The sequence below is a fragment of the Atractosteus spatula genome, chromosome 16, assembly GCF_055471065.1.
Source record: "Atractosteus spatula isolate fAtrSpa1 chromosome 16, fAtrSpa1.hap1, whole genome shotgun sequence".
Lineage (NCBI taxonomy): Eukaryota > Metazoa > Chordata > Actinopteri > Semionotiformes > Lepisosteidae > Atractosteus > Atractosteus spatula.
In genome coordinates this window covers 10,460,470-10,486,706 of record NC_142721.1, presented here as the reverse complement: position 1 = coordinate 10,486,706, position 26,237 = coordinate 10,460,470, and the positions used below count along the sequence as shown (strand labels likewise).

The 26,237-nt window shown below is 39.6% G+C and overlaps 1 protein-coding gene across 1 annotated transcript in view; it reads right to left on the bottom strand.

Annotated features, from left to right (window-relative positions):
• Positions 1–26,237, bottom strand: part of nav2a (neuron navigator 2a) — a 124,688-nt gene that overhangs the window by 20,026 nt on the left and 78,425 nt on the right. Inside the window, exons 13-23 of the mRNA XM_088934843.1 lie at positions 18,383–18,521; positions 14,977–15,277; positions 14,178–14,871; positions 12,539–13,006; positions 11,963–12,028; positions 10,396–10,440; positions 8,610–8,770; positions 7,501–7,689; positions 5,303–5,355; positions 902–925; positions 681–755 (exon numbers count right to left, since the gene is read on the bottom strand). Of these exons, the coding sequence (XP_088790969.1) occupies positions 681–755; positions 902–925; positions 5,303–5,355; positions 7,501–7,689; positions 8,610–8,770; positions 10,396–10,440; positions 11,963–12,028; positions 12,539–13,006; positions 14,178–14,871; positions 14,977–15,277; positions 18,383–18,521 (2,215 nt within the window). The remainder of the gene's footprint in view (positions 1–680; positions 756–901; positions 926–5,302; positions 5,356–7,500; positions 7,690–8,609; positions 8,771–10,395; positions 10,441–11,962; positions 12,029–12,538; positions 13,007–14,177; positions 14,872–14,976; positions 15,278–18,382; positions 18,522–26,237) is intronic.

The window sequence follows — 26,237 nt, the reverse complement described above, 5'->3', positions numbered from 1 at the left end:
TGGCAGCTACCCAAACCAAGAAAGCTTCCTGTCAGTTTTTTTATATGTCTTTTTATTGTAAAAAAAACTCTTTCATATACAATACAGGTACATTTTATCAATCCACACTTTAACAATAAAGGACATAAAACCTCAAATAAAGATTCCTGCTTCATCTTCAAAAAAACAGATCTTTTTACCACAAACCATGCAAGTCTGTTCAGGTTTCAGCCCATCTTTTATTAAACGTCTGAATAAGTGTTCAGCAACACTTGTCTTTGGAGGCTTGGAAAGGTAGAAAAAAGCAGTTCAACACAAAAAACTAGGAAACTACTGTAGAATTAATTAATTAAGGTGTCAAGTTCAAGGAAAAAAGGCACCAAAATTCTGACTATGTCTCAAGATTGACATTTTGTAGTCAAAACATTTAATGACCAGACAGCACATTTAAAACCTTATGCTGCTTCTTTGTGTTTATGTTGTTTCTTAACGGCAGTAATTAATTGTTTGCAAGCCTTTGTGAATTTTATTATTAACCACTTGTTTCTTTCCAAGGCAGCACAGGTTTTTTTGACAATTGAAAGAAAAATGAAGAAACCAGCAGATGTTTGATTATCTCTTTAAGTACCACAAGCCAAAATTGCAATAAAAATAAATACATTTGTAATGGGGTTTTTTTTGTAGGGGTCCTTTACACTTACGTTTGCACTTAGCTGTGTGGTAAGAGCTGACACTTTCTCCTGGGAAGCATCGAGTTCCCTTCGAAGCTTGCGGATCTAAATAAAAGCAACAAAAAAAAAGAACATGAACTTTGGCGATTCTTGTTCAGAAACCACACAACTTCAAACGCTTCAAACGGTTCTCTCCTGTTACAGAGGCAGGGAGTAGAGGTACTGTAGAAGCAAAATCAGGATTTCCTTACCTCCGACTGTGACTTTTCTTCAGGCTAGAAAAAGCAAAACAGAACAAAAACTTTAATTACATGGATTACAAGAAAAAAAAATATTTACATTTATGGGGCTAAACCTGTTTGCCAATGTTTTCTGAGACGGATCGTGATGGTTTGGAAAAACAGATCAAACAGATAACATTTCCACTTTGGGGCAAAGGATCACAGAAATCATCAATCTCATTTGTACCTTCGTACCTGCCAAGGCACAGAGTTTGTCTGCACCGTCCATTAATCTCAAAGTAATATCTACATTTTGTTCAAATGCAAATACCTCCTATGTTCTGGCTCTTAGGCTCTTTGGTAATTCATGTGAAAAGACATCACTGACATATGGCTCAGGGCAAGAAGTACACTGGGAGATTTATGGCTTATGGTTGGATTCCCAGAGTATCCTATCACCAATGTGGCTCTGCACTGCACGTCTCCTGACAAATGTTTATTTTTTATTGCAGGTGTCCTCCATCTTATTTACAAGAAATGTGCCTAAAAAAATATCAACATTATTTGGATGGACTACCAGAGCAACCTTAGCAAGACTACACACTGCAAATGAAAATAACTAACAAGAGTCATACGCAAATACTTATCGGATATATTAATGCATTACAAATCGCCATTAGGCCTGTCTGTGTATAAGTAGTTTTTCAGAACAGGCCCTTTATAGATCTACACATTTCAACAGCTCTTATTATATTACGTAGTATAAAAATGCATTGTTTTAGCTAATGCTTTCCAATGTCTGGCAATGTTTCCACAGCAATTGCCAGGCAAATGATAACAGACATAATACCTGCTATAGTTACAGTATTATCCAAACAAAAAGAGATTTTACCTTTGTTATGATTGTTAGGCTATTTTTTTTTTACTGTTGCTGCTGTTTTAAACAGATGACATAACTCTTATGTAGTAACATTTACTTCATACAAAAGCCTCTCTATTGGATTCTATTTTTGACAACAATGGGTGGCTGGGTGACTGACAATCCCTCATCTGTCAACTAATCACCCTAACAAAACCTGTTCATCCCTGTGCCTTCTGTCAAATAATTTTAAAGTGCCCCTTCTAAAAACAGAATGCATTTATACCTCTTATTTTCTTTTTTGTAAACATGGAAATCTTCCTATTTCTGTATAACCTATATTCACATTGTACATATACCTGTATGCATATAGAATTAATTCATTTACATCTTCTATGTCATTGGACACTCATCCTATAAATAGATAGATAACAAGCCTAATAAATTAATTCCTGTCATGTACAGGATTCTAATACTTATGTGTGCTGTTCTATATCTGAAACAAACTCAGCAGTAGTATAATTGACATAATGACAACTAAACATGCCTCACCTAACGCATTAGTTCATAACTTTATTTCACCTATATTGTGTCAATGATTATGTCTGCAACTGTATACTGTTGAGTGAGACAGGCAGACATAGTCCCGCAAAAGATAAAGTTTTCTGAGTTCAGTGGACTTGCAAATTTGTGCTGTGAAAGAATGTCTAGTGATGGATGATGAAACTAAGTCTGAACACTGAACTTAGCCTGATTCCAATCACATCCATTAAATATTGAAGGAACATATGTTTCTGAAAGACCACTCAGAATAGCAAGGAATTCCTTTTATTTGCAATTAATACTATTCTGACTTACTAAACACCTGATCATTCTGCTTTCATTTTTTCAAAGAGAATAATGCAAGCAGTTTCGGAATTGAAATAACTGACAAAAACAGTCAGTTGTAGGAGATCTTTGGATCAATTTGCTGTTAAAAGCCAAATGAGATACTGTAGATGGGCTGAGCAGACTCCCAGCTTTTTAAACACTTGTTTTCATATAGATAAGTGCAGTATTGGCCAAAAGCTTATTGAAACTTTAAATCACAAAAACTTACATTTCTAGGTATTAACAAGTCTCCTGAAAATAATCCTTTTTTAAGACCTTTGGCAAGATTAGTGGTTGCAGAAATACTGACATTCAGATTGGCTGCTTGTGTGATAGACTACATATTGTTTTATGGAACTGTGTTGTGTGGCCTCTGTCGTGCCTTTTGCTGCTTTTGAATTGCTTGGGTTTTGTAGAAACTTTGTACAGTACTGTGTTTCTTATTCTCCTGTGAAATCCCTCAATTTCTTCGCTCTATCAACAAGCCTTTGTTTTGGACAGAAATGAACTTCTTTGGCTTATGAGCAAGGTTCCCTCTAATTTTTAATGGCCTGTGTGTGCAAAAATTTCAAGTTGTACAAATTTTTCCCCCAGTGACAAACACTTGTGCACACTAAATTGAGTGTATGTAAAATTGTAAACCTGAAATTATTTTTTGTTAATATAGTCATCCTCATAGAAGCTTAGAGATCCAAAAGACCGGGACAGCGATTCAACAAGCCCAGTCATGGAGACTGAGTATTGAGCGAGCATGAGCAGTGAGGTGCGAGACTATGAGAGCAGAGATATCGATGATCGAGTAGCAATAATAATGCACACAGCCACGTTGGGCCTCTCGCCGACAGTTTCATGTGGTCAATTTAGCACACGATCGTATTGGTTTTATCATCACATTTTTTTGGAATTTAATTTTTTGTGTGCAGTTCAATTTCCTATGTGCGCTGATTTCATTACCTGTGTTCCTTAGAGGGAACATTGCTTATGACGTCTTTTTATAATGAGTAACTCGTTTTATGTCAACACTTTTTAAACAGTGTTATAATCGTAGGGCACTTCTTTAGTGACCTACAGGCTCAAATTGTTTATGAAAGAACTGGGTACATACTGTATTGCAATTGAAAATAAATTGAAATTGGACAATTGAAAATAAAACTGTTTATACTTATTTCTATTTGCGTTTACATCCTGAAAACAGGTACCCATAGTACATAAAATAACATTAAAAATAAAAATTAACATCACTGATCCTGCCTATTAAGGATAAATGTAACCCACCCCCATAAAAAAAGGATGATGATAGTCAAGGATTCCCTGAAAGTGACTATTTCTAATTAAGAAAACCTTGGCATGCAGAAAAACATACAGTACAAGAAATCAAACAGCCTAAACAATGTAAAAGCAATGAACCACCTTACTGCATAGCTCAGGTATTTCGTGAGTTGCAGATTCTAGATTGCAAAGCAGAAGTCTCCCTACCGTGTGATCAAAGGGCTTCAAAGTCCCTGTGAAGGATATGGTTGCCATCATTGTGAACCTGGCTGCTATTTCACTCTCCCTGTCTTGCTTTAAAAGGCATCACAACTATTTGCCTCACAGGGTCAGGTTCTGCCACACCTGACCAACACTGGCATTGTGAAAACACAGAAGTGCTCGCTCTTAATACACCGCCAGCGAACGCGTGACCGGCCCCACAGCTATTCGAGTCATCGTCTCAGGTTTACATGGGAGGGACTTCAGAAGAAGAGCTCCATGTGTTCCCGTTTCACTGAGCTGCTGGCACCACACGTTTCCATGCGTGCAATGGGGAAAACTTTCTACCACACGAATGCAAATGCTTTTGATAGTGGCTTTCACTACTAACACTCATTCCCTCATTTCAGGGGCAGTAGCACTGTTAGCTAATGGAATCAAAAGGAAATCTGCAGAGAAAATAGACTTGAAAAAAACTGAAAACGGAGGAACATGCTATTCCTATTCCTATCTAGCTATTAGAAATGTTTGCCTTTGTTTGCTTTGCCTCATGTTGCTACAGGTCTAGTGCTGTTTTTGTCTTAAAAGAAGTGAGGCATGTACAACACAGCCAGCTTAACTAAAGATCAGATTATACTCCCCCTGTTCCAAATCACCTGTATAATAATTCTCTCGTCCACTGCCTGTGTAAGAGTTCCTAGCCAAGAGCAGCAAACTGCTCAATCCATAATGTCTGTGCTTGGAGAAAACTCAGTGGGCAATTTACACACTGTCACCTTCAGTACCTACATCCATACATTATTCATAAAAACACAAGTATCAACTTCTATACAGGAACAGACTAAGTTAAAATAAAGTTATTAATTTTATTAAATATTAATTTGTCACTGACCCACATACAGTATAACGTTAACTGAACATGTATTCATTCTAGAAAGCAGTAGTTAATATGTTCAAGTTAACGAATTTAAGACACGGGATTCCAACGTCTGAACTATGCGTGTGAAGCTCTCAGGGAGACTTGGAGTTGATCTGGCAAGAGAAGAGTAGTATGTGAATACCATAACGCCAGTCAGTACCAAATGTTCCAGAACATTTCATCTGGATCAAAAATGGCAGTGTAAAAGTGGGTCAAATTGGTGTCTTAACCTTACACACAGCAGATTCATTAAGGACGCTGCACAAACCAAGTTAACTCTCAGCCTCAAGAGGCTCACTTCACTGACACTTACTGTAGAGTAGATAGAGGAGGTACTGGAGACAAGAGACAGTGAAGAGCCATGAACTGGGGGAAAAAAGAACACAATTTTAAGAATTGCAATGCAGGATAAAAATGATGTTAATACAAAAAAAGGCCACATGCTTATTGGGTAGTTGTAGAAAATGCCAGCATTTCTCTCAAATTTAATGTAAAGTGTTTATTTGAAAGCAACATGAGATAAAAGTCCAATATTATCATTATTATTCATCACTCATCACATCACTGAATATAATACTCTGTAAGGCATTTACTGAACTGCAGGTTTTTTTAATGCATCTAAGCATATTAAGAGAATCATTTGCATTTTCTAAGTGTCATTTTATGGTATAATACAGTTGCCAAGAAACAAAAGAAGCAGATCCAAATTTGACAAACACAAACACAGGGAGCAATTATCTTGTACTAGTACACCCTAGAGGTGGTGTGACTTGTTTGTCTTGGTTACAAGTTCCTCCTACCACCACAAATCCCATTACGAAAGCAGCAATTACCCTATGGAACTCAGCATTTTAAAACTGCAAATAAGCATTCTTTCTCCTTCACTTGTCGCTTGTGAGTGCCAATGGTTAATGGGCTACAGGTCAGGTATCGTTGATGGGATAACATCAGATGGGATAACAGTAGTCATTGTACTTCCATCTCAAGAAAAACCTAATTTCTCAGTTTTTATGAAAATAATCAGCAAGATACAAAAGGTCAAACAATGTTATTTCAGCTACGCAACAATGCAGAGATCTTTTCTGGCAGACTACATATTCTGTGTTCTTCTATAAATATATGCAATTTGCCCTAAAGGCACTGGACGTTTAGGTGTAATTGTCACTGAATTAGTAAAGTCAGTAATCTGTAATCTGAGAGACAGAAAGAGATCTTTGGCACAATGGGCAGCATTCATTTGTGCTGTGGCATCACATCTCATGAGCACAAGACAATATCAAGGCTTCTGAGGTGAAGGTCATAATAGAATCCAAAAGAAAAAGAATGCCTAGTGAAGCTGAATAGTACAGAACAATGAATTCTACTCATCAGGCTTTGAGTGATTTGTACAGCTTGTTTTTTCCTCAGATAACAGAAAACACCTGCTGAATAAATGCCAGCGCTGAGTTTTTCAGAATAAATTAGTGTTCAGTCTTGAGCTAAATGGAAGAAAACACTTTAGAAAAACTCTGTTGTTAATTAACTCTGCAATATTAGCAATAGTCTCCACTTGTCAAAACTAGTATCTGCCAGAATAATGACTTATCAACAAGTGAGAAGAACTCTGTATAGGTATAGTGTACACAAATCTGAAACAATCTGCATATCAGTAATTAATACTGAGAAATTAATCCTAACAGAGAGGACACTTCTTTGATATCCAATTCATAACCCATCACTTTTTTAGAAAATTGCCTGAAAACTAAAATAGATCTGTTTCTCCTTAAGCGAACAGTTTAAGGGATAATGTGCAACCTACACTTTCAGGGAAAAAGAAAATTGATCAGAACTTAATTCATACGCTTCCATTTCTAATTTGGAAAATTTGCTTTACAGGCCAGCTACCTCGTATGAGTCACACAATGAGTCACAACACGCAAAAGGAGCTTATACTCAAACTATATCAATTCTCCCTAAAGTAAGAAATGGACAACGTGAATGCACGGTGTTTATTTTCAGTAATATATCAATACACACCTGATAAATTAACTTCTTTTCCATTCGACGTTAATCAATAACAAACAAGGTTCAGTGTTTTGAAATGGATTCAGGGGATAAAGAAGGGAATTGGCACTGAAAACACTACTGAGGTATTTAAAAATATTATCTTCTGCCTGCAAGACTGCACATGACTACACAAAGACTACAGACTCCAGCTAGAACATGTAGCAAACAACACCTTCATTTCAAAACTATATAAACTATTCCTTCAAGAAAATCAGCCATGAAGCTTGATCTGTTTAACACCAAACTGCAAACCAGATTTCAAGGCCTGTCAGTAATCATTAATTTTGTTACCGGTATACTACTTTTCCAGTTTTGTCTTTTCTTGTGTATCTACCATAGCTGAACTCATTTCACATCCCAGACTGTTTTGTCATTAATGAGCAGGGAATTCCAGTACTCAATGTATGCTTTCCTAAATTGTAGTTCTCGTATTGCCAAGGACTACTTCACAGCAAATGATCTTACCTTCTTCAAAACCATCCCGGAAGGATCCTGACCGGCTCATGGTTCTGGTTTTCTCATCCAGAGACATGGAGCTGTTCCGGAAGCGTGAATCGCTGTACGGGTCATAAGAACCGTCCTGATTGGACAGGCTGTTGGTGCGTAGCATGGAGGAGTTTGCAAGGTTGATCTGAGCAGCAGTGGTGGGACTAGCTGTGAAAACACACGCATCTGGGTTAGAGCACCTGGTACTTCAGAAGACAAACTTAAATGCAACATATAACATGTAATCTAAAATAATGAAATCACAAAATGAATGAAGAATCCACCTGCAGGAAAGCACAGCAGATGACCTGAACATTCATTTGTAAAGACGTATAATCCTATAAAATCACTGTACAATATGAAAACAAAAGACGTAAGGCAAAGCAATGTGCATGAAGCAATCAAAAAGCAGTGATTGCCCATTTGGAAAGCAAATATGGACCTTAAGTTCTGAAACTCAAGTTTAATTGTCAAAAGAATCAGACATATTTTGATGGCAGACACCCTGTTCCGTCACACAATAATGCTTTTAAAATAACACAAAAGAGAAAAACTTTGAGTGCATGTTGGGAGAGGGGGTGGGGACTGAAACAAGACAAGCCTGCCCTGTTGCTGAAGTAGACGTCTGGGAATCCCCCAGAGATTTGTAACTGAATCAGCTACTGTACCTAACAGCAACCAGACAAGCGAGATGGGTGCCATTTCACTGGTGGGTTTTCTCATGAGCTCATGTGCTAGTCCTGAGAGAGCCATGAGGTGAAATGAGTTTTAACTTGGGACCAAGAAATTGGGGAGCACACCAAAGAAGACACACACACACACAAGGTGCTTCCCCCATGGGGTGCTCTGATTCCAAGCAGTTTTGCAGGAAGTTTTATAGTGTTGAGCACTACTCTGCTCACCCTCTGTTATTGCCATGAATGAGAGATTAGAAGTGACCACTGCATATGCATTAGAACTACATAAGACACTTCCACACACTGCACAATCTCTTTCCCCACCTCACAGGTATTTCCCAAAAGTCATACGCAGCAGTGCCTCCAGGCCGGGGCCAGGTTAGATTCCACCGGCACAGGGGTGAGCCTTACCCAGCTGGGAGAAGTTGAACCTGGTCCCCGACGGGGAGGTGAGGCTGGAGCCGGGGGAGAAGGGGGAGTTGCTGGCGCTGTCCTGCAGGCCTCCGGCGGAGTGGGAGCGCAGCCACTCCCTGGCCTCCTCGTGACTCCGCAGCTGGGCCGAAGGAGCATACCTGACAAGACACACACAGTCAAACTGCAACCCTCCCACTAGGAAGACTGGGAAACTGTGGCCGGAGGAACTCCAGGCATTGGGGTACTCGTATCAGGCTCAGACAATTTCTATTATTTTTTATCTTGGTTAAGGCAGCACAGAACAGACTGGGACAAAGGTGTCTGGGTAACCTTGTATATAGTATACAGTGAAGTACAGTGCACGCCTACTCCTCCACTCCTTCATGTTCCACAGGTCATATCAGGAGAATACATACACGAACACCAAGACATAACCACATAATCACAAATCTTGTAATCCACTAAAGTATTTGTAAAATATTCAAGTAGTAAAAGATGTCGCTTCTACAGTCTTTTTCATACCTTCAGCACTTGTTTCTTTACGCTAATGAAGTGACTTCTAAGTTCCTCCCTCAACAATTCAAAAGAAAAGCAATTGGGAACACATCCACAAATATCACAATTAAAATCTCGATTTGGAGCAGAAATGTGATTCAAGTTCTACAATGAATTTAAAATTCCTAGTATTAAAAAAGTGACATGATGACACAGTTTCAGATGACTGAATGCAAAAGTTTTGTTCAACCGGAGTTACAAGTTGTTGAGTAAATGTGCACAAATTGCTCAGCAGTGGTGTTAACCAAAGTGATCAGTAAAACGTGCTGTGCTATAGAGGAAAAAAGCAGTGAGCAGCTATGCTGTGAGGAAGCAGACAAACAAAGTGAAACATAAGCTCGCAAAACATCTCTGCTGGTATAATCAGGATAAACAAGGAAAATATAACAGAACTGCACAACAGCCACCAATGCCATATTATCACTTTAAAATGAAATAAATGAAAATAGGAAAATTAAGCAGGTTAACATCTGAAATCTACTCTGTAGGAAATCAAATTATGAAATCTCATTTATGGTGAAGTATCTGAAATGTGATTTTATATAAATGTTTCCATACATTTGACAGTATGTAATTTTCTATTCATGGATCATCATGAAGAACACTTATCGACATTTCGATGTGGAAAAGCTATGTTTACTGTTATTCACAAACATGTTGTACACCATTACAAAATACTGGCATTTTCATTGACTACAACTTGGATCTGTCCTCTTGTCTCTTGGTCTCGCTGTTTATCCTAGCTAGTTGAAATTCAACACCACTTTAAACCTTCTCCTTCAAAACTGAAAGCCGAGGGAGGCTGCCCCAAGAGCAGATCCAGAAAGCACAGTAAAGTAAAGGAAACTGTAAATGATAAAAACATGTATGGAAAACTTCCTGGAAGTTCTTACAATGCATTTCAATGTTCCATGTGCCATTAAACATCTTAAAAAAAAGAAGATTTTTTTTTACATCAAAAGGCTGCAAAATAAAAAAAGAGGCAACCTACAGAAACATGGTGCTGTGCCAGACATGCATTTTGCATGTGACAATGGAATTACAAACACAGGTGACACGTCATGCATGTGCCCACTTTGAGGTGTTACACAAATTCAAACCCAAAAATCACAATATGCAAAACGGAATTGCTCACACAGTGTGCAAAGCAGAAACTGCCACCAATAGCCACAAAAACGGAAACAAGAGCACAGCATTGGCGCTACAATACAGCAGGAAGCACCAATACCTGAGTCCCTTCTTAGGCAAGGTGTTTCTATCAAGGTGTGGGTCACTGCAGGAGATTTAGAGAGAAACTTCAGAGAGGGACAGAGAGAGATGGAAGGACAAAGGAGGAGGGTAACAAAGGGTGGGGCAACAAAATTAAGCCCTCAGAAATGTCTCTGTTCTTTCTTAACTGCCATAAATACATAGCAATGTCAACACTGAAGGAACAGACTGCATACAAAACAGGCTAAATGGATGTCACTACTTTTTTAGATTATGAAGAAATAAGTGGAAAGTTATGGCTATATTTTTAGACAATGAACTGGAATTACATGTTTGCCACAGATTGGTTTAACATTATTTGGAATAACACCAACCTGTTTCTCAGATTTGCTTTTCCCACTGTATTTTAGTATTATCACTTTTAATTCAACCGTGATATCACCTGCCTTGGTGATGAAAGATTCACGAAGCAGTCATTTCAATTTGGTGACTAACTCTCAACTTTGAAGCTACACAAGAATTCTTGTTTGTCAGATAGCTCAAAACCAGGCCATATGCCTTTTTTTTGTACTCTATGTGGAAAGCTTCATTTCTATTAAGGACGATGACAGCACTGCAATGCGAGTTCACAGTGTTGTTGGAAAGAACCATCTGGTGCTATCAAGGGAAATTTCAAACACAAATGAAAGGCTGATGACATGATGACACTCGGCCAAGACAGAACCTAGCATGCCGTGAGAAACTGAAGAAAACTGGTGTGCTAGTGTACCCAAACTAATCTGTTTTACAGGAAAACAATAAGATTAATTTAACTATTGTTCTTTTTTGGGGGGAGTGGAATTTGCTGAGCCAGGTGTTACCTGTGATCGCTATCATACTGTACAAACATGGGGGAGAGTATTGTACCAACAAAAGGTACTAGTCCTGTTAGGTTCACTTTGCAGGCACCTTTAGCACATTCATATATCACTAAAGCACAGAGAACAATGTAACCTGCTTGCACAATGTCTGCAGGTGAGGACAGACATTTCCTACATTTTGGAATAACAATACCAGTGAAGCTAAGAAAAGATACCTCACACTTAAAGCACTTTAAAAAAATAGTAGTCAAACTTTAGTTTTTTCTTTAAGAGCCTCTGTCTGATTGCTCTTTACGCATTATGCGTTATTTCTAATCTCAAAAAATAAAATCCTACTTTTTAGTTGAATTGTGCCCTTCAAATTCTAAAATGATCTTTAACTGCTGTCTAATCATTTACAGAATGCGAGCAAGCTACATTGTGAAAGATTAAGATGGTATAATGATTTAATGTTAGATTTAGCAGTGCAGTTATTTTTGTTACAAAAGCCATTACTGTTAAGGCTAATATATTCTAAATTACGGGCCATACCAGATTTTAGTAATATTTGTAACCACAAGGTGGTGCCACACAAAATTGTTTTTTTTTTACACTGCAGGGTGTAGCAAGACCTCAGAGTGGCCGAGGAAAGGAGTGCAGCAGAAGGTCAATTCGTGCACAATAATGAGTTTAGTTACAGTTTTGTGAAGCTCAGCATAATTCACTGATCAAGACAGACACGTTTACCTGTCCTGTTTCCGAGGTAAAGTATTTCTGCTGAATTTTGGACTAGCAGATGGGGAAGATAGAGGACTGAGGAAGGGGTAAACAGAACAGAAAGAGAATTAGTCAGCAGTGGGGAAAAGGAGAAAAATATTCAACAAGTTGGAAAATTTACCATCACCAAAAGTTGGTGGCATTTCGATAATTTTTCAGGTTTCAGAAAAATTGCTTGTGCTTTTAGGAAATGCAGAGAGACTGTATCTTTACTGTGCTTCAAAATTACTTACAAGAAAATTTAAACTGTCAAGTGAAGCGAGTTACAATGCCGCTGTCTGAATGTCCCATTATCTCACAACTTAAAGATGATCAGATCTGAAAGTTTCTCTCTGCCACTTAGTCAGAAACAGTCATTTGTACAGTATCAATCCTTCATAAAGATAGCGAATAAGTCTACACTTAACACTTGATATCCCCTGACATCTATTCCTTTTAACACCCCCTAAACGTAACCTCAAAAAGAATGGAAGAAAAAGATCATTTTTGTGCCTCATTTAATAATTCTAAATGCATATTCTGAGAGCAGCACCGTCCTTCTCTTACCTCTCAGACATGGCCGTCTTGACGCTATTGGTCCTGACGAACGCTGACAGGGAGTCGTCTTTGCCTGACGGGACCAGTCCACTGTTGGAGTTGTGGTGACTGGCACCCGCACTACCCAGGGAGATGTCGATCGACTCGCAGCTGGTGTGCAGGCTGCTCACGGACTGGTATCCCAGGCCTTCCTTGCTAACTGTGGAGGAGCTACTGAGGTTGGTGCCCCATGTGAGGCTGTTGGAAGGGGCCGAGTGGGCAGAACCAGGGCTAGACGCCAAGGAGGAGTGAGCCAGGTCGGTGGTCTTGTTGTACAGTGGGCTGCTGCCCCCACTGCTCAGCACGGTACTGCCCGAGGGAGAGTCAAGGTTGCCCTGCTGGCTCATGGTGGCGTGGGGGTTGGAGATAACAGTTGAGTTCTTCATGTTTTCCACTGTTGTGACTGGGGCCTGTTTACCTGGCTTGCCTCCAAAGAGTCTGCATTAAAACAACGGGGAAAAAAAAACAATCAGGGTGCCAGCCTGATCTCTGTTTTGGCTTTTCGGAAAGAGAAATTACTATACTGCCTTTTCCTTTCTTTATAGCCCATAGCATTCACTGCATGGTAAAGCAAAATAATTGGCAGAAATGTAGCCGTTATCATGTTTGCAGTGTAATGATGTTCACAGTTATACAGCGTCCCTGTGGATTTAAATTTTAAAGAACAGAATCCTTGCAAACACTAAACAGCAAACTACATTTTTCTCTACAGATTCATAACACACACTGTCATGAAAGGGGGATATATTGTATTTTCATGTGCACCACTCTCGTTTCTGCCTCTGTGCTCATGTGGTTTAAAATGTTCATTAGTTTGTAGTGTCAAACAAACTCTCCGAGATAAGTAATAAGAAGGGATTAAACAGCGTTGGTTATTTAGTATTATTACCTATTTGAGTAAAGAAAGTCTAAAGTATCATATTTGACCTTGCTGGGTTAATTCTGTGCATTTTGAACTGCTCAGTTACCACCAATAGAAAAAAAATCTCTTTTATCTCAAATTTAAACAATGCGATGACTACATACTTTTGCTATTTTAAAGATAAAATTGCTAGTAGTGAAAAATATTTTGGCATGTACAAATAAAAAAGTAAGTGATGCCATACAAGTGCAACAGTAAAGTTTGAAAGAAACTATTGTATTTTTTTAGCAAAATTAATGTAAGATGTTATTCCTTCCTCACATACATTGCAACAATGAAACACTCGTAAGGTAAGAGCTAATCTCTTTCGAGAGTTTTCTGCTTTGTGTGAGGGGTGCCCACAAAATCACATTATGGCTGTACAAAGAATTTAACTGGCAGAAACACCTAAACCTTGTTTTATGAGCTGACAAGCTCCAGGCAGTCCTTCCCCACAGAGTAAAAGTATCTGCACTGAGATCAGACATTCACTTACCAGACAGTAACCTGCCTGCAGCCTCATCTACATAAACAGTGCTTCTGTTCGGTGCTTGCTGAAAGCTTAATGTGATTAAGGGTTACAGAGCTCTGTGTTCGTTTAAGAAAGGTGAAACTAGATGTTAAGGTGAATGAATTATTACTTCCTTGCTTGATCTAACCCCCTGTAATTATCTCACAGTTGCACTCTGTGCAGCAGCTGATTCTTACCTACGCAACGTTGGGGACGACACATCTGCGTACTTGGATCCCTGCTGGCGACTGCCTTGTGAGCTGCTGGTTCCGGACTGGGAGGTCGGGCTGGCTTTGATGGAGCTGCAGGAGGCCACGCTCTCCGTGTCGGACGACACGCCCTTCTCCCGGTCCGTCTGGTTGGCTCCCGCGGGCAGGGAGATTCCCGCAGACACTTTGGAAGGCTCTCGGATTTTGGGGACGGGCAGCCCCCCCGCTGACTTGCTGCTGAGGTTGGAGTCGATGCTGCTGGTGCTGGAGCGGTTTCCACCTCCGTTCCGGCCCCCGCCGCTGGACTTGCTGGGCCTGGGAAGGCTGCGGTACTGCAGGTTAGTCCGTGTGCTGATGGGAAGGTAAGCGTCGTCCTGGTTTTGGGAACCGTCCACGCTGGTTTTCCGGCCACCAGATCTCCCGATGAGCCCGGAGGATTTGGGGATCTTTCCCAGCGTGGCCGAGCCGCTGGTGATGGTCGCGCCGCTGGCGGTTATTATGGTCATCCCTCCAGACTGTTTCTTGAAGCCGAAAGTGTTGGTGGGGGTCCTGGACGTGCTGGAGGGAGGCTTCTTGGCTTCGTCGCCACTGCTGCGGCCAGCGTCAGAGGGGGATCGCTGAATGGTCGCCGATTTGGGGGACAGCCTGCCTTTCTCAGACACCTTAGCGTCGTCCGTTTTACCTAGACCGAGTAAAAAGAATCCACCATAGGGTACAGTGTCATATTTTGGAAAGAATGTAACTAAACAGATGGTACCCGGTTTAAAAGAGGGGGATTTCCACTTACCTGTTCCATGTGTTTTCAGTGTGCTGGAGCTTGCTGGGGCTGTTTTGGTCCTGGGCGCTGTGATGCCAACCTGGGCAGTCATGCCTCTTCGCCAGGAGCCGGTCTGGGAGATGATGGTGGTTTTCCTGCCCGAGTTGCTTTTATCTGACTCGTCGGACACATCCGAAGGGTTTCGTCTCCACTTGGACCCTGAGTCCATCTTGACTCCACTGTCAGAGCCTCCATCAGACTTCTTTACTTCATCTCCGGACCACATGGAGTTCCTTTCCACAGCACAGTGCTTCTCTGCGTCTGTCTGAGGCTGAGGAACCAGCAGGGAGAATGTTGAATATACCTCTTCTTCACATGGAGTTAACCTTCACAATGTAGGTGCTCATGGTACTTCATATCAAGCATGGTACTCCACATTTTGGTCCCTTGTACCACATAACAGCTAGTCTAGACTAGGATAGTGCTTCCCAGTCCTGGTCTTGGGAACCCACACACCTGCTAGCTTTTGTTTCACTTGAGAACTCATTTAAATAATTGAATCCTTATTAGACCCCATTATAGGTTTAAATTAAATTAATTGTTTTCAGTTTTCTTAACATGTAGGACGTTGCCTTTTAAGAAGTGTATTTCTTAAATAACATTAAATTGCCAACCTGTGTATAGAAAAAAAAATATTGTAAAGGTTCTAACCAAACAATGTGCTGATCCCATTAAGGAATCATTTAAATAATGGTCAGTTGCAAAGAAAACAAGCAGGAGTCTGGGTCTCCAGAGCCAGGATCAGGAGGACAAGGAGAAGAAATATTCAGGGGCTGTTGTGGGCAGGCAGGCAATCACTGGTCTGCAAAACCTTCACTGCCATCAAAATACAATACACAAAGACAAAAGCTTTTAAATGCTATAGAAAAGCTGAAGACAACTGGATTGTACACCGGAGAATACATTTTATCAATCTGCTTAATGTTTTATTTGTTTAATTCAAAACAAAGTGATAACTGAAAGTACTTTACTGCTAGGACCAGGTCACCACATTGCACGGAGTTCATTAAAATTGTTAGACAGAAAACTGAGAAAACATGTCGAGAATATCTGCTCATCTGGTGAATTGAGGTTTCTTGACTCTTAGAAAAGACTCAGGCCATCATTAAAACTCCACTCCCTGGTCATGATTAATCCACTATAAGAAGGTCACAAAGATCTTGCTGACCTTTGTGCTGTTCTCTTGAATACAACAAAGATGTCCCGAAAGTTGCAGGAGATGTCATGCAAATTTGTTTAGGCAAATGTTGGATGCAAATGCCTCCTGTTGTAGCGTGACTCTCCCAGTTGCACTGATACTTTACTGGAAACCACCCATGTTAACTATCCTGAAGCGCTCACATTCTTTTTAAATATGCATTAGCCATGAAGACTCCACAGTGCTTGTTTTTCTCTTTTTTTGCCTCCACCTTACTTTAGTCTGAAGTACTTAATCCTTGCCAGCGAAGCCTACATAATTCCCCTGTCCTGTCACTTTATAGTGTTTTTGGCAGCTAAAGTAATAGCCAGTGCAGTAGATCATGTTAGAGAGTCATAAATACACTATGGACAACCTGCATTCAACATCCACCAGAAATTAACTCCCACGGAAGATTTATGAAAAACATTTTAAATCTGCCTGCACCAGTGTCTTTTAAAACTGCAACAGAAATTAAAATAGGCGATACAGACAACACATTTTTTTTTATCCTGAGGTATGTCCCTGAACCATTATACAAACACTGGTTCCTCCTGTTCTTAAGAAGGTTATGCTAGAGAGCTGGTAGAGTACTTGCTTTCTGAAAAACTTGAGCAAACAGTAGCCTGCAATTTTCATTATTTTTCTTAAGTACAATAAAAGATTAAAACTGGACGGGAAAAGAGTAACTCTGAAAGGCACATTCATGCCGATGAATTTGGTTATTAAACAAAAAAGTGCTAAAAATATCATGTGCTTTTACAATCATTGAAAGTAAACAGTAGTAATTCAAAGGCACCTAAAATGACCTGAATCGTCAACCTTTGCTTTGTCCATCAAGAAAATGTCTATATCTGCAAACAGGTCTAATCATCTCTAGTTTACATCAGCCTTATCAGCAGCAGTTTGCTGTTAAACTGCTCCTGCAAACACCCTTGAATGATGAATGCCTTTCTTTTAACCAGTAAAGCACACCAAAACATTCTAATCGGCGGTAAAAATATTAAAAAGTAAAGTATTTTCCTTTTTAGATATTTGTGGAATTAAAATGTCTATAAAAGGTAAAACTGTTTCACAGGAGAAAACAATTTAGTGAAAAACTTGGCTTCAGTGGACTGTCTCAGTGCCCAGTTTAATTCATTCGTATTCCTTTTAAGCCTTTTCTGGCAATGGAGTAAATTAGATATAAACAACTGCAGTCGGTCAGATCCCTATTGGTTTGAACAAATAAAATCAACTGTAATGTTTTCTTTTCCATTTTACACCCAGATTGTGTTACTGAACACCTCACTTTTGCACAGAACCATGAAATCTGAAGGCACATCTGCATGTCCTCCCTCACAGACTCACAGCTCCTTTTGAAGCTTCAAAATGGGAAAAAAAAGGTTGCAGAATGGTTAAAGTTGTGTGCGACACTGCCATTGGTGTGCTCAGTTAGGACCCTATGTGATGAGGTCTTCCTGAATCCTTCAATCTAAACTCAGCATCTACTACCAGGCTGTATTACTTGACGTGAACTTAATTTTAACACCGTGCCACAGCTACATTTGGTCTCCATGTGGCAAACTTGCATCTTGCCAAGATCTCATGAAAGAAAGTGCAATGTCATGCATTAAAACACCACCCTGGTTAGGATGTCATAAAAACTTAATTCCCCGACATCCTACTTTGTTATTTTTTCAAAGGCATTACTCAAAATCAAAAGCAAACTCCATCAAAGAATAGCACTTATAATTAACCTAATAAAAACTGTTAGCAGCATTTGGTCCAGCAGGTGGCACTGTTGCCAGGAATAAACAGCCTTGGCCTTTCAACATACAGAATACAAATGCATGACATCAGAAATCAAGATCATCCTTATCTTAGATGTATACAATCAAGAGGAATAAAATAAAACGGAAACAACTTCTTCGAATTATCTGGCTATTTCGTAACACTTATCTTCACAGAGAAAAACACTGGTGTCGGTGATTTCAAATACAAAAACACATCATAGTTTAAGTAATTAAATGAATGCGAAAGGAAGGATGACTATCTTAGCTGAGATCAAACCTTCCCTATCTCTGGGGGTGCCAGGATTTCTAATGATTGCCAGAAAAAACATAACAAGGACGAGAGAGGAAGCTCTGTATTAAAATTTGCAGTGCACCCTGCCCTGCTTTGTAAGAAGTCATTGTGCAGATTGGAGAGAAGCCTCACCTGTCCGTCTATGGTCTTTCGGGAAGCAGCGGGTGTGTTGGCATACGAGCTGATAGACGAGCTTGTGTTGATATCATCTGTGCTGAGGTTGTCTATGGTGTCACTGATTCCACTGCTGACTGAGCTGCTGTCATCCCAGCTGGAAGAAAGATTGCGAGAAAAATGGGGCAGAGGTGAAAGTCTGACTTAAGCTGCACTTCTTGATGCTCTGTGATTGCTCTTTTCTTATCTCTGCTCATTAAAACAATACACTGTGTCACTGTTGTTTATTCTGGAAGCCTACATATGTCTATCAGGGTGTATTCATTTTATAATATAAATTTATTATGAATTGCATTCCCTACATGCCAGTACTCTTATGCATGTCTGTCGTTTTCAAGTGGTTTTTAATTAATGAACCTTTTCCTTCAGGGTGTAGTCTGCTTGCTTAGTGTACAATTTCTTAAACCACTGAACACATCACAGACAACCAGTCTGTGTATCTGAAGCTGTAATTTAGTGAAGGTGATACCACATACAGTATCTGACAGAAGAAACAAACGCTACCTTCAGCATGCTGGGAGTAAGCTTATTCCATGCCAAAACGTTCAGTTATGAACCAAAAGAATTTTAATTACCTTCAGCATTTTCATTTGAATCAACCCCACAAAAATCAATTTGCAAATAAGCTTCAAATGTAAATGAAACAAAGGCTAACAGATGCAAAGCAATAAAGAAACATTAAAACCCCTTATGTTTTACAGCTGTGAGAAAACAAAGTAAACAACTCAACCATGGTCAAAATGCAACAACAATGGGAACCCCTGCCATCTACTTTTAAAAGTGCAACAGCCCCAAAACAAAATCAAAGCATTATGGTACATTAAGCTTAAAAAAAAACTGCAGCCACTGAGATTACAGAAGGCTCTGTAAATCTCGCCATCTTTCACTTAAGTTAGCACAGTGAAGATTTCAAGGACATGCGGGAGGGTGTAATGATTACCAGGTTATCCACACACATCCAACTGCTGTCATACCTCCAAGTTATCAATGCCTAACAGGAGGAGCAGCACTGTCAAGACAATCTGCTAATGAAACCCCATGGTGTCTCCCTTCAATCTTTCCATCCGCGCAGCAACCTTGATCCCCGCACATGCATTGCCAGCACGGAGAAAAAGAGTTTTGAATAAAACTGCTGCTTCCTCTGCCAAGCAGAGGACCTGCTCAGCTCGAGATGCGGGTGAGGGCTGGGCGTGGCCTGGTCGATGCTGGGACGGGAGATGTACAATTTGTCCTGCGGGGGGGTGCCAGTGGAGAAGTAGCTGGCACTCCACCCTCTGGACCACAATTTTCACACCAGTGCGCTCAATGGTGAGTCGGGACACTGCCTTTGGTTAAATAAGATCTTGACTACTTGTGGGTATCAAAAAGATCCCACAGTGCCGTTTGTAAGAGCAAGGTTGTTGATCCTAGAGTCTGGGCTACCAAAAGTTCCACTATAATTCAACTGGTGATTTAATTTCTCACTTCTCTGCTGTGTAGTGGGGCTACTGGCACATAACACACAAGCGGGTTCTTCCCTTCAGCAATGGATGAAGTAGGTCTGCATCTTTTTGTAAAATGCTCTGGGATCTATGGGATCAAAATCATTACAAATGCAAGGAATGATTATTAATAATGAATGTAAAACCCAATGCAATCATCAGGACATTCCTTTATAAGTAAAAGGAAAGATAAGAGCTCTAGTGCATTAAGAGAAAAACAACTTTTGACATATATGATGAATCCATGTCTCCTTTTACATAGGTGCATAAGATAATATGTTCTGCTACATACTTAATTGATTCATTTGAGAACTTTCCAAACAATGTGAGGTAATATCGAATCAGGTTTATAAAATTAATAAAGCATTACTTAATCTTCTTTTTAAAATACGACCAATGCACAAAATATGTGAACAAAGGAACTTGGGTTTTCTGAAATCACTTTTATTTCAACTAATATCTGCTAGGTTTCATACCAGGAATGATCACTAATGATACTTCCTGGTATGAAACCCTCAAGAGATTTTCTTTCTAGCCAAATAAAATTGGAATATGGGCCTAAACCTTCATCTTTTACACTGCTATAATCGATTCACGATTTGCAAGGGTGAAAGTCAAGGCAAATTTGTTAAAGAGCTAATGAAGGGCTTGTTTGTGTCCTTCCACTGGGATAAGAGCCCTTAAGGTTCTATGGTTTTGCAAAAGCAGGGGGAAGACGTAGGCAACCTTCCCCACTGGATTATCTTGTACATATTCAAAAACCGCTCCCTTGGTGCTGAGATTATATGATGCATCCAACGCCTGATCAGGTGACAGAGAGAGCCAAGCTCCCCCAGGACCACGTGCTACTCTAATAACAAAAGGGCTCAGCTGTTATGCCAAATGAGGCCGAGAGGAACAGGGAGCTGAAACAGTGCCTTGACAAAGATGTATGTCTTGCCTGCCAATTTCAGTCATCTTGCTGAGAAAAAAAGGGCACCACCGAACAATTTCATTGTCTCCCTTTGTGCAAAGCTGCCTTGTTTCCAGCCCAAGCTTTAGTTCTGTCACAACAACACTACACAAATCTGTTTTAACAATTCAACTTTTCATTGCAATGAATTTAACAAAGGTGGTGGTGAGGGTTAAGGGTATGTCAGGACAGCTTTCCATCTAGATGAAAAGCCTAGTTATTTTCTGTGGTTTTGCATGGACTTCAGACAGACCACCCCTGCCTCTCCTACCAGATCCTATTTAGTCACTCTAGTGCTTGACTTGTGCGATCTCCCTGATTTTCCACCCTTTCAGAACTTTTGATTCTGTATTACAAATGCAACAATATAAAACAGACACTGCCTGCTGTTAATGTATATTACCGCTCAAACTCAAAGACTTTCAGGTTCCCTCAGAAACAAAACCTAATGATTCCTTTTCAACAGACAAAGAGAGGAGAAACACATTTTGAAACTGTAGACACACTGCCTAAACAGGTCAAAATCTTTACAGTGCACTATTCACAACTGAACACAATCCTTTACCTTCCAGGTCTTTTTTTAAAGCCATCCTGCTTTAAAAAACTGGTATGAATTAATGCTTTCAGACTCAGTAGTTTGGGCCTCATATCTAGTTTCATTGTTTGAAATTGGCTTTGAAAAGCTGCACAGAACATCCCCTACATGAGTGATTACTGAAAAACATGCTGTGTGTGAATTATTAATAATAGCAGCAGCGACTCTGCACCTGGGATTTGTGCCTGGGTGTCTTTACAGCCCAGGGCTTGTCTCAGTCTACGACCTGAGGAAATCTTATATCCGCCAGCACAGCACAAACGGTTTAGTAAGATATTTGTGAAGATATGCATTGGGAGGGAGAAATAAAAGCTTTACACAAGCATGACATCACACTTCACCTACTTGTGTTACAGTTTGGACAGCCGACAGACTATATATAAATACAGCAACAAAACACAGCAGACAGACGACTATATTAAGCAGTGACATCTTGACTAGCGGGACTATTTTTTTCTTTTTGTCATCTTTGTTCAGTCCGGTTGTTTCTGATTCCAGAGCCCCGGGGCCGGGCAGAGAAAGCAGTGGGGGTCACAATTCGGTCCCAAACTAAGGATTAGCTGCAGCCCCAGAGCTGTAAAAGGATTAATTGACTGTCTCTGGGCCAGGAAATTGGTTTACTTTGTTAACAGTCCTTTTTCTTAATATGAACCAGAACAACAGTTAAAAGCAGTTTAGAGGTTTTACACACTCAATAACTAAGTGTTCTCCTTCTATTACTCTTGTTGCAGCAATCTATCTTATTTTTGCTGTGATATGCAATGCTGTTGTCAAGAAACTGTTAACAGGCAACAACAGGTTACCAACTGTTTAAACAGTTAAGGTATGTGACCTTTTCTAAGATGTCCCATATAAATTTGCAACATAAGCTCGAAGAAAAATGTTTAAGCTTTTTACATCTGTGCATTATGTACCATTTTATTTGGCTTAAGATTATTAACCGGCACCAAACGTATATCTTTTACGTGACTGAAAGATGAAGTGAAACAGACATTCTGGCAATACGACAGACTAAATTTAAGAAAAATTAACAGCCTAAGGCAAAGACTGAACACCCTTTTAAGGCTTTCCTTAAACTAATCTGATTTAAGACACAACACACCTACTGCTTTGGCTTACTAAAAACATAAACTTAAAATCCTACACAAACGCACTCCATACAAATAAACATAAGGGAGGATTTTTGACCGAGAAGCACTTTACAGTTTATAAAGCGTACACTTAAATTTTTCAATACATTACATACATCTGTACAAGTAGACTCTATAAGCTTTTTCATCCATGGAGTTAACTTGCAGTAAATATCAGAAAAATATTTTTGCAACTAAAAAGCATACATTCAAAGCATCTGATAATCCTTTCTAATGTATTATAGACATGTATGTGTAGGCTAAAGGAGAAAGTTTAAAGAGTGAAAAAAAGATAGCTATGTTTCATGCACAGAAACTAGAAACATATCTTCTGTGAACGCTAGCTTTATTTAAAATAAAATAAAATCCCTTTCTACCTCTGTATGCTGGTTGGCCACAACATTCCTGGCCCAGTCCGGGCACCTAGAGCTTCACAGAAAGTGCTGAAGTTGACTTTGCAAGCCGATAGCTTCATGGGACTTCCATGCAGCCTGCTGAGTCAATGATCCTGGAGTGTGCAGCAGAGCTGTGTGAGCTCCAACAGCACACGGGCACTGTGAGAAAACTGCAAGCAAGGGCTTGAAAGAGATCATCACCAAACGTCCCTGGAAGAAACTTGATCCCAAACGAAATTAACCTGGTAAGTGCTGAACGAGTCTGAGGTCAGAGCGCGCTGCTGGCACGGACTCTGGCAGGTCTGCTGCATTGTGATTCAAGAGCAAGGAAAACAGAGAGTGCCAGATACTGTAATTAAAAGACAAAGAGTTGCTAATTTGAAAAGTTCTACCAGTGCTTTGATTCAAAATGCTTTGCTACTAGTCCTTAATTGCATGTAGAGATGGATTAATGTTTAATACAAGCTGATAGTCATTGAACAGTGCTAACAGCTAAAAATAACTGCTGCCAATTCACCATGTTAAAATTAATGACTTGATTCCCTTTTATGTTAAAATACCTATAGACTGAAGTTTAATCCATTCTTAATTCCCAGGCAATTCACATTCTCTCTACTAAAACCAAATAATCTCCTCTCTTTTCACTAATTATGTCTCCCAAAGGGAACTCTATACTCTCATAAAACGTTGTAGAGCACACTGATGAGTAAACAGGAATTTAAAAGCAGCACAACCTACAGTATACTAATCAGGCCTCATGAATTAAGTTTCCCAGGCTAGCTTGAGGATATTTGTTGAGTCAACATATCAAAATGAAACAAGTGAAAAAGTTTCGTAACCCATCTAATTTCTACCATGCAGATTAGCCCACTCTATCGGGGTCTTGTCTACACATAATCTTTAAAGGTTGCATAAAGTCAAGCACTGCTGTTATTTAAAGTGAGACAAGATGAGCTGATGAGAATCGCAAAAATGAAACAATCTGGAGTCTTTCCAGCTGAACCCTGCAAATGCATACTGTATTTTTTTCTGAAATGCTTTGCGACTGTGGTGTAAGCTTGAGCTATTTTTCTCCCACAAATTAATTCCTATCACATTTTATAAAGACTGTGGCATAAAGTCAATTCATATTCTGAGCACCCAAAACATGATAAAAAAAACGCCCTTGGAAAATTTGTAGTAGCTGCAACTATTAGATTCAAAACACAATACTATACCAAAAATAAAGAAAGAGGATAATCCTGGATGTCAAAACTTAGAAAATACCAACTGATGGAATAAGTAAAATAGGATGGTTTGACAAAGATAAAGTCAAATGTAAGGAAGTAAACTAAGTGCCAAATGTGAAACCTAGCAAACCCTTTGGGTGTCACAGTGAACCAGGCTCAGCCATGCTCATTAACTGGCCTTGCCAGAGCACCTCTGGCACACAGCAGGGCTGCTGTAGCAACCAGACCCCGGGGGCTGTGAAAGAAGGGAAAACGGTTTCGAGTGAATTCCCTCACTATGCAAAATCCTCAGGCAGCCCTCTGGAAGATTACCCTTATTCGGCTTCATCCTTGAGGGCTTTTCTGGCAAGGTAGCCGGCCAGCTCTGAAGATGCTGCGTCTAGGCGCATTTTATCAGATGATACTGATCAGACCCCTGGTCTGAGGCAGAGCAGTGGGGTGAGGATGCAAATTGAAGGGAATCGAGGGAAGGGCATTGCTGGAGCCTCCTATCAACACAAAAAAGATGGAGGACTGATATATAGATGGGGAATGTGGTACAGCTCACAGATATTGGCTTTTCTTCTTAAAAGACAAGCAGGCAATAATTAGAATGATGGTCTTCATTTTCATTTTGTAACTCCTTCTGCTACTTACTACAGTGTGTTATTAGGAGTTTTCTGGGTTTTTTGAGGTTCTTATGAAGATGCGCGACATCAGAATTTTATACTTTGCTGTAATTAAAAGCTTTAAGGAGGCAACTCATTTGTTACACACACATACCACATTCTCCAGTCCCTGTATAATTTTAAACCCCTGTGCCTTTTACAATGCTGCCAACTCATTCAGCAACCCTCCCTGTGCTGCTGGTGCCCTTATCTATATTTAGCGGGATTACTGATGAATAACTGGATTACTGGAGAAAAAGATAGCAGCCTCTCTGCTGGTTTATGTCTGTCTCCACCTTTAAACATACACTTACTTGCTCTCTGCATACTTGTATCATGACACGGGTGCTGCAGGGATCTTTGTAGATGAAGGAACTGATATATAAAAAGCAATTATGGCTTTCTCCATCCCAAAACACTCATTATACTCTCCCTAAAAGGAAGCAAATAGAGGTTGTTGTAGGGAACTTCCTTGAGCAGAGCAAAACTTTTCCATCACATCATGGTAGAAAAAATACCGTTTTTTTAAGTAGCTCAAATACCTGTCTGCATCCATTAATGTTTTTTTTCCAATGACCACCTGCTTCAATACACAAGCTGCACTGAAAGAAGAGTCCGTCATCTTGTTGCCTAAAGCTCACCTTTAAATAAGTAACAGTCAGCTGAATCAGCAGTTTCAAACTCTCATTTATCCACGTGCAGTCCTGCAAGTTTTAAAGCAATTTACCTACATCTCCAGATTAAAATGATGGATTTGCTTCTTTGTTTATATTTTTTAATGGTTTGATAATTCATAGTCTGAAAACAATTCCAACTTTTTTCAGTAAAACTGTCACTGCATGCGGCACACTGCAATATTTTCCTATTAATTCCACGGTTTTCTAAAGCCTTTCATTTCTGACATGATTCTGGGGACACTATGCAGCTACAGTAGTTTCTGTAGCAGCTGTGCATGACTTGCAGCCATCAACATCTCCTGTTAATGTTGCTCAAGGTAAAATGGGGTCTGTTCCTTAAATTAAAATGGAGATGAATACTATATTCAAAAATACCCATTTCAGATTGGTTTGTGAATGTGGAATGTAATCATACAACAGCCTGAAAGTGGGGACATCTTAAGTTCACAATGTCAAGAATTTAGGTTCTGACAGATAGGACTATATAATTTAATACCTTTTCATAACAGTTGAGTTTTTTTTGCTTAAGGGAAAGAAGGTGACAATTTATAGAGTGAAATGAAATGAAAATAAGTGTGTCTGGGGCTTACATAAAATTTGACACCTTAACTTTTGCCAATGGCTTCAACTCAAAGAAACAAAATCGAATCAACATTTTTCTCCAGTTTGAAAGGAGAATGGATTCCTTTCTTTTGATTTAAGAATCT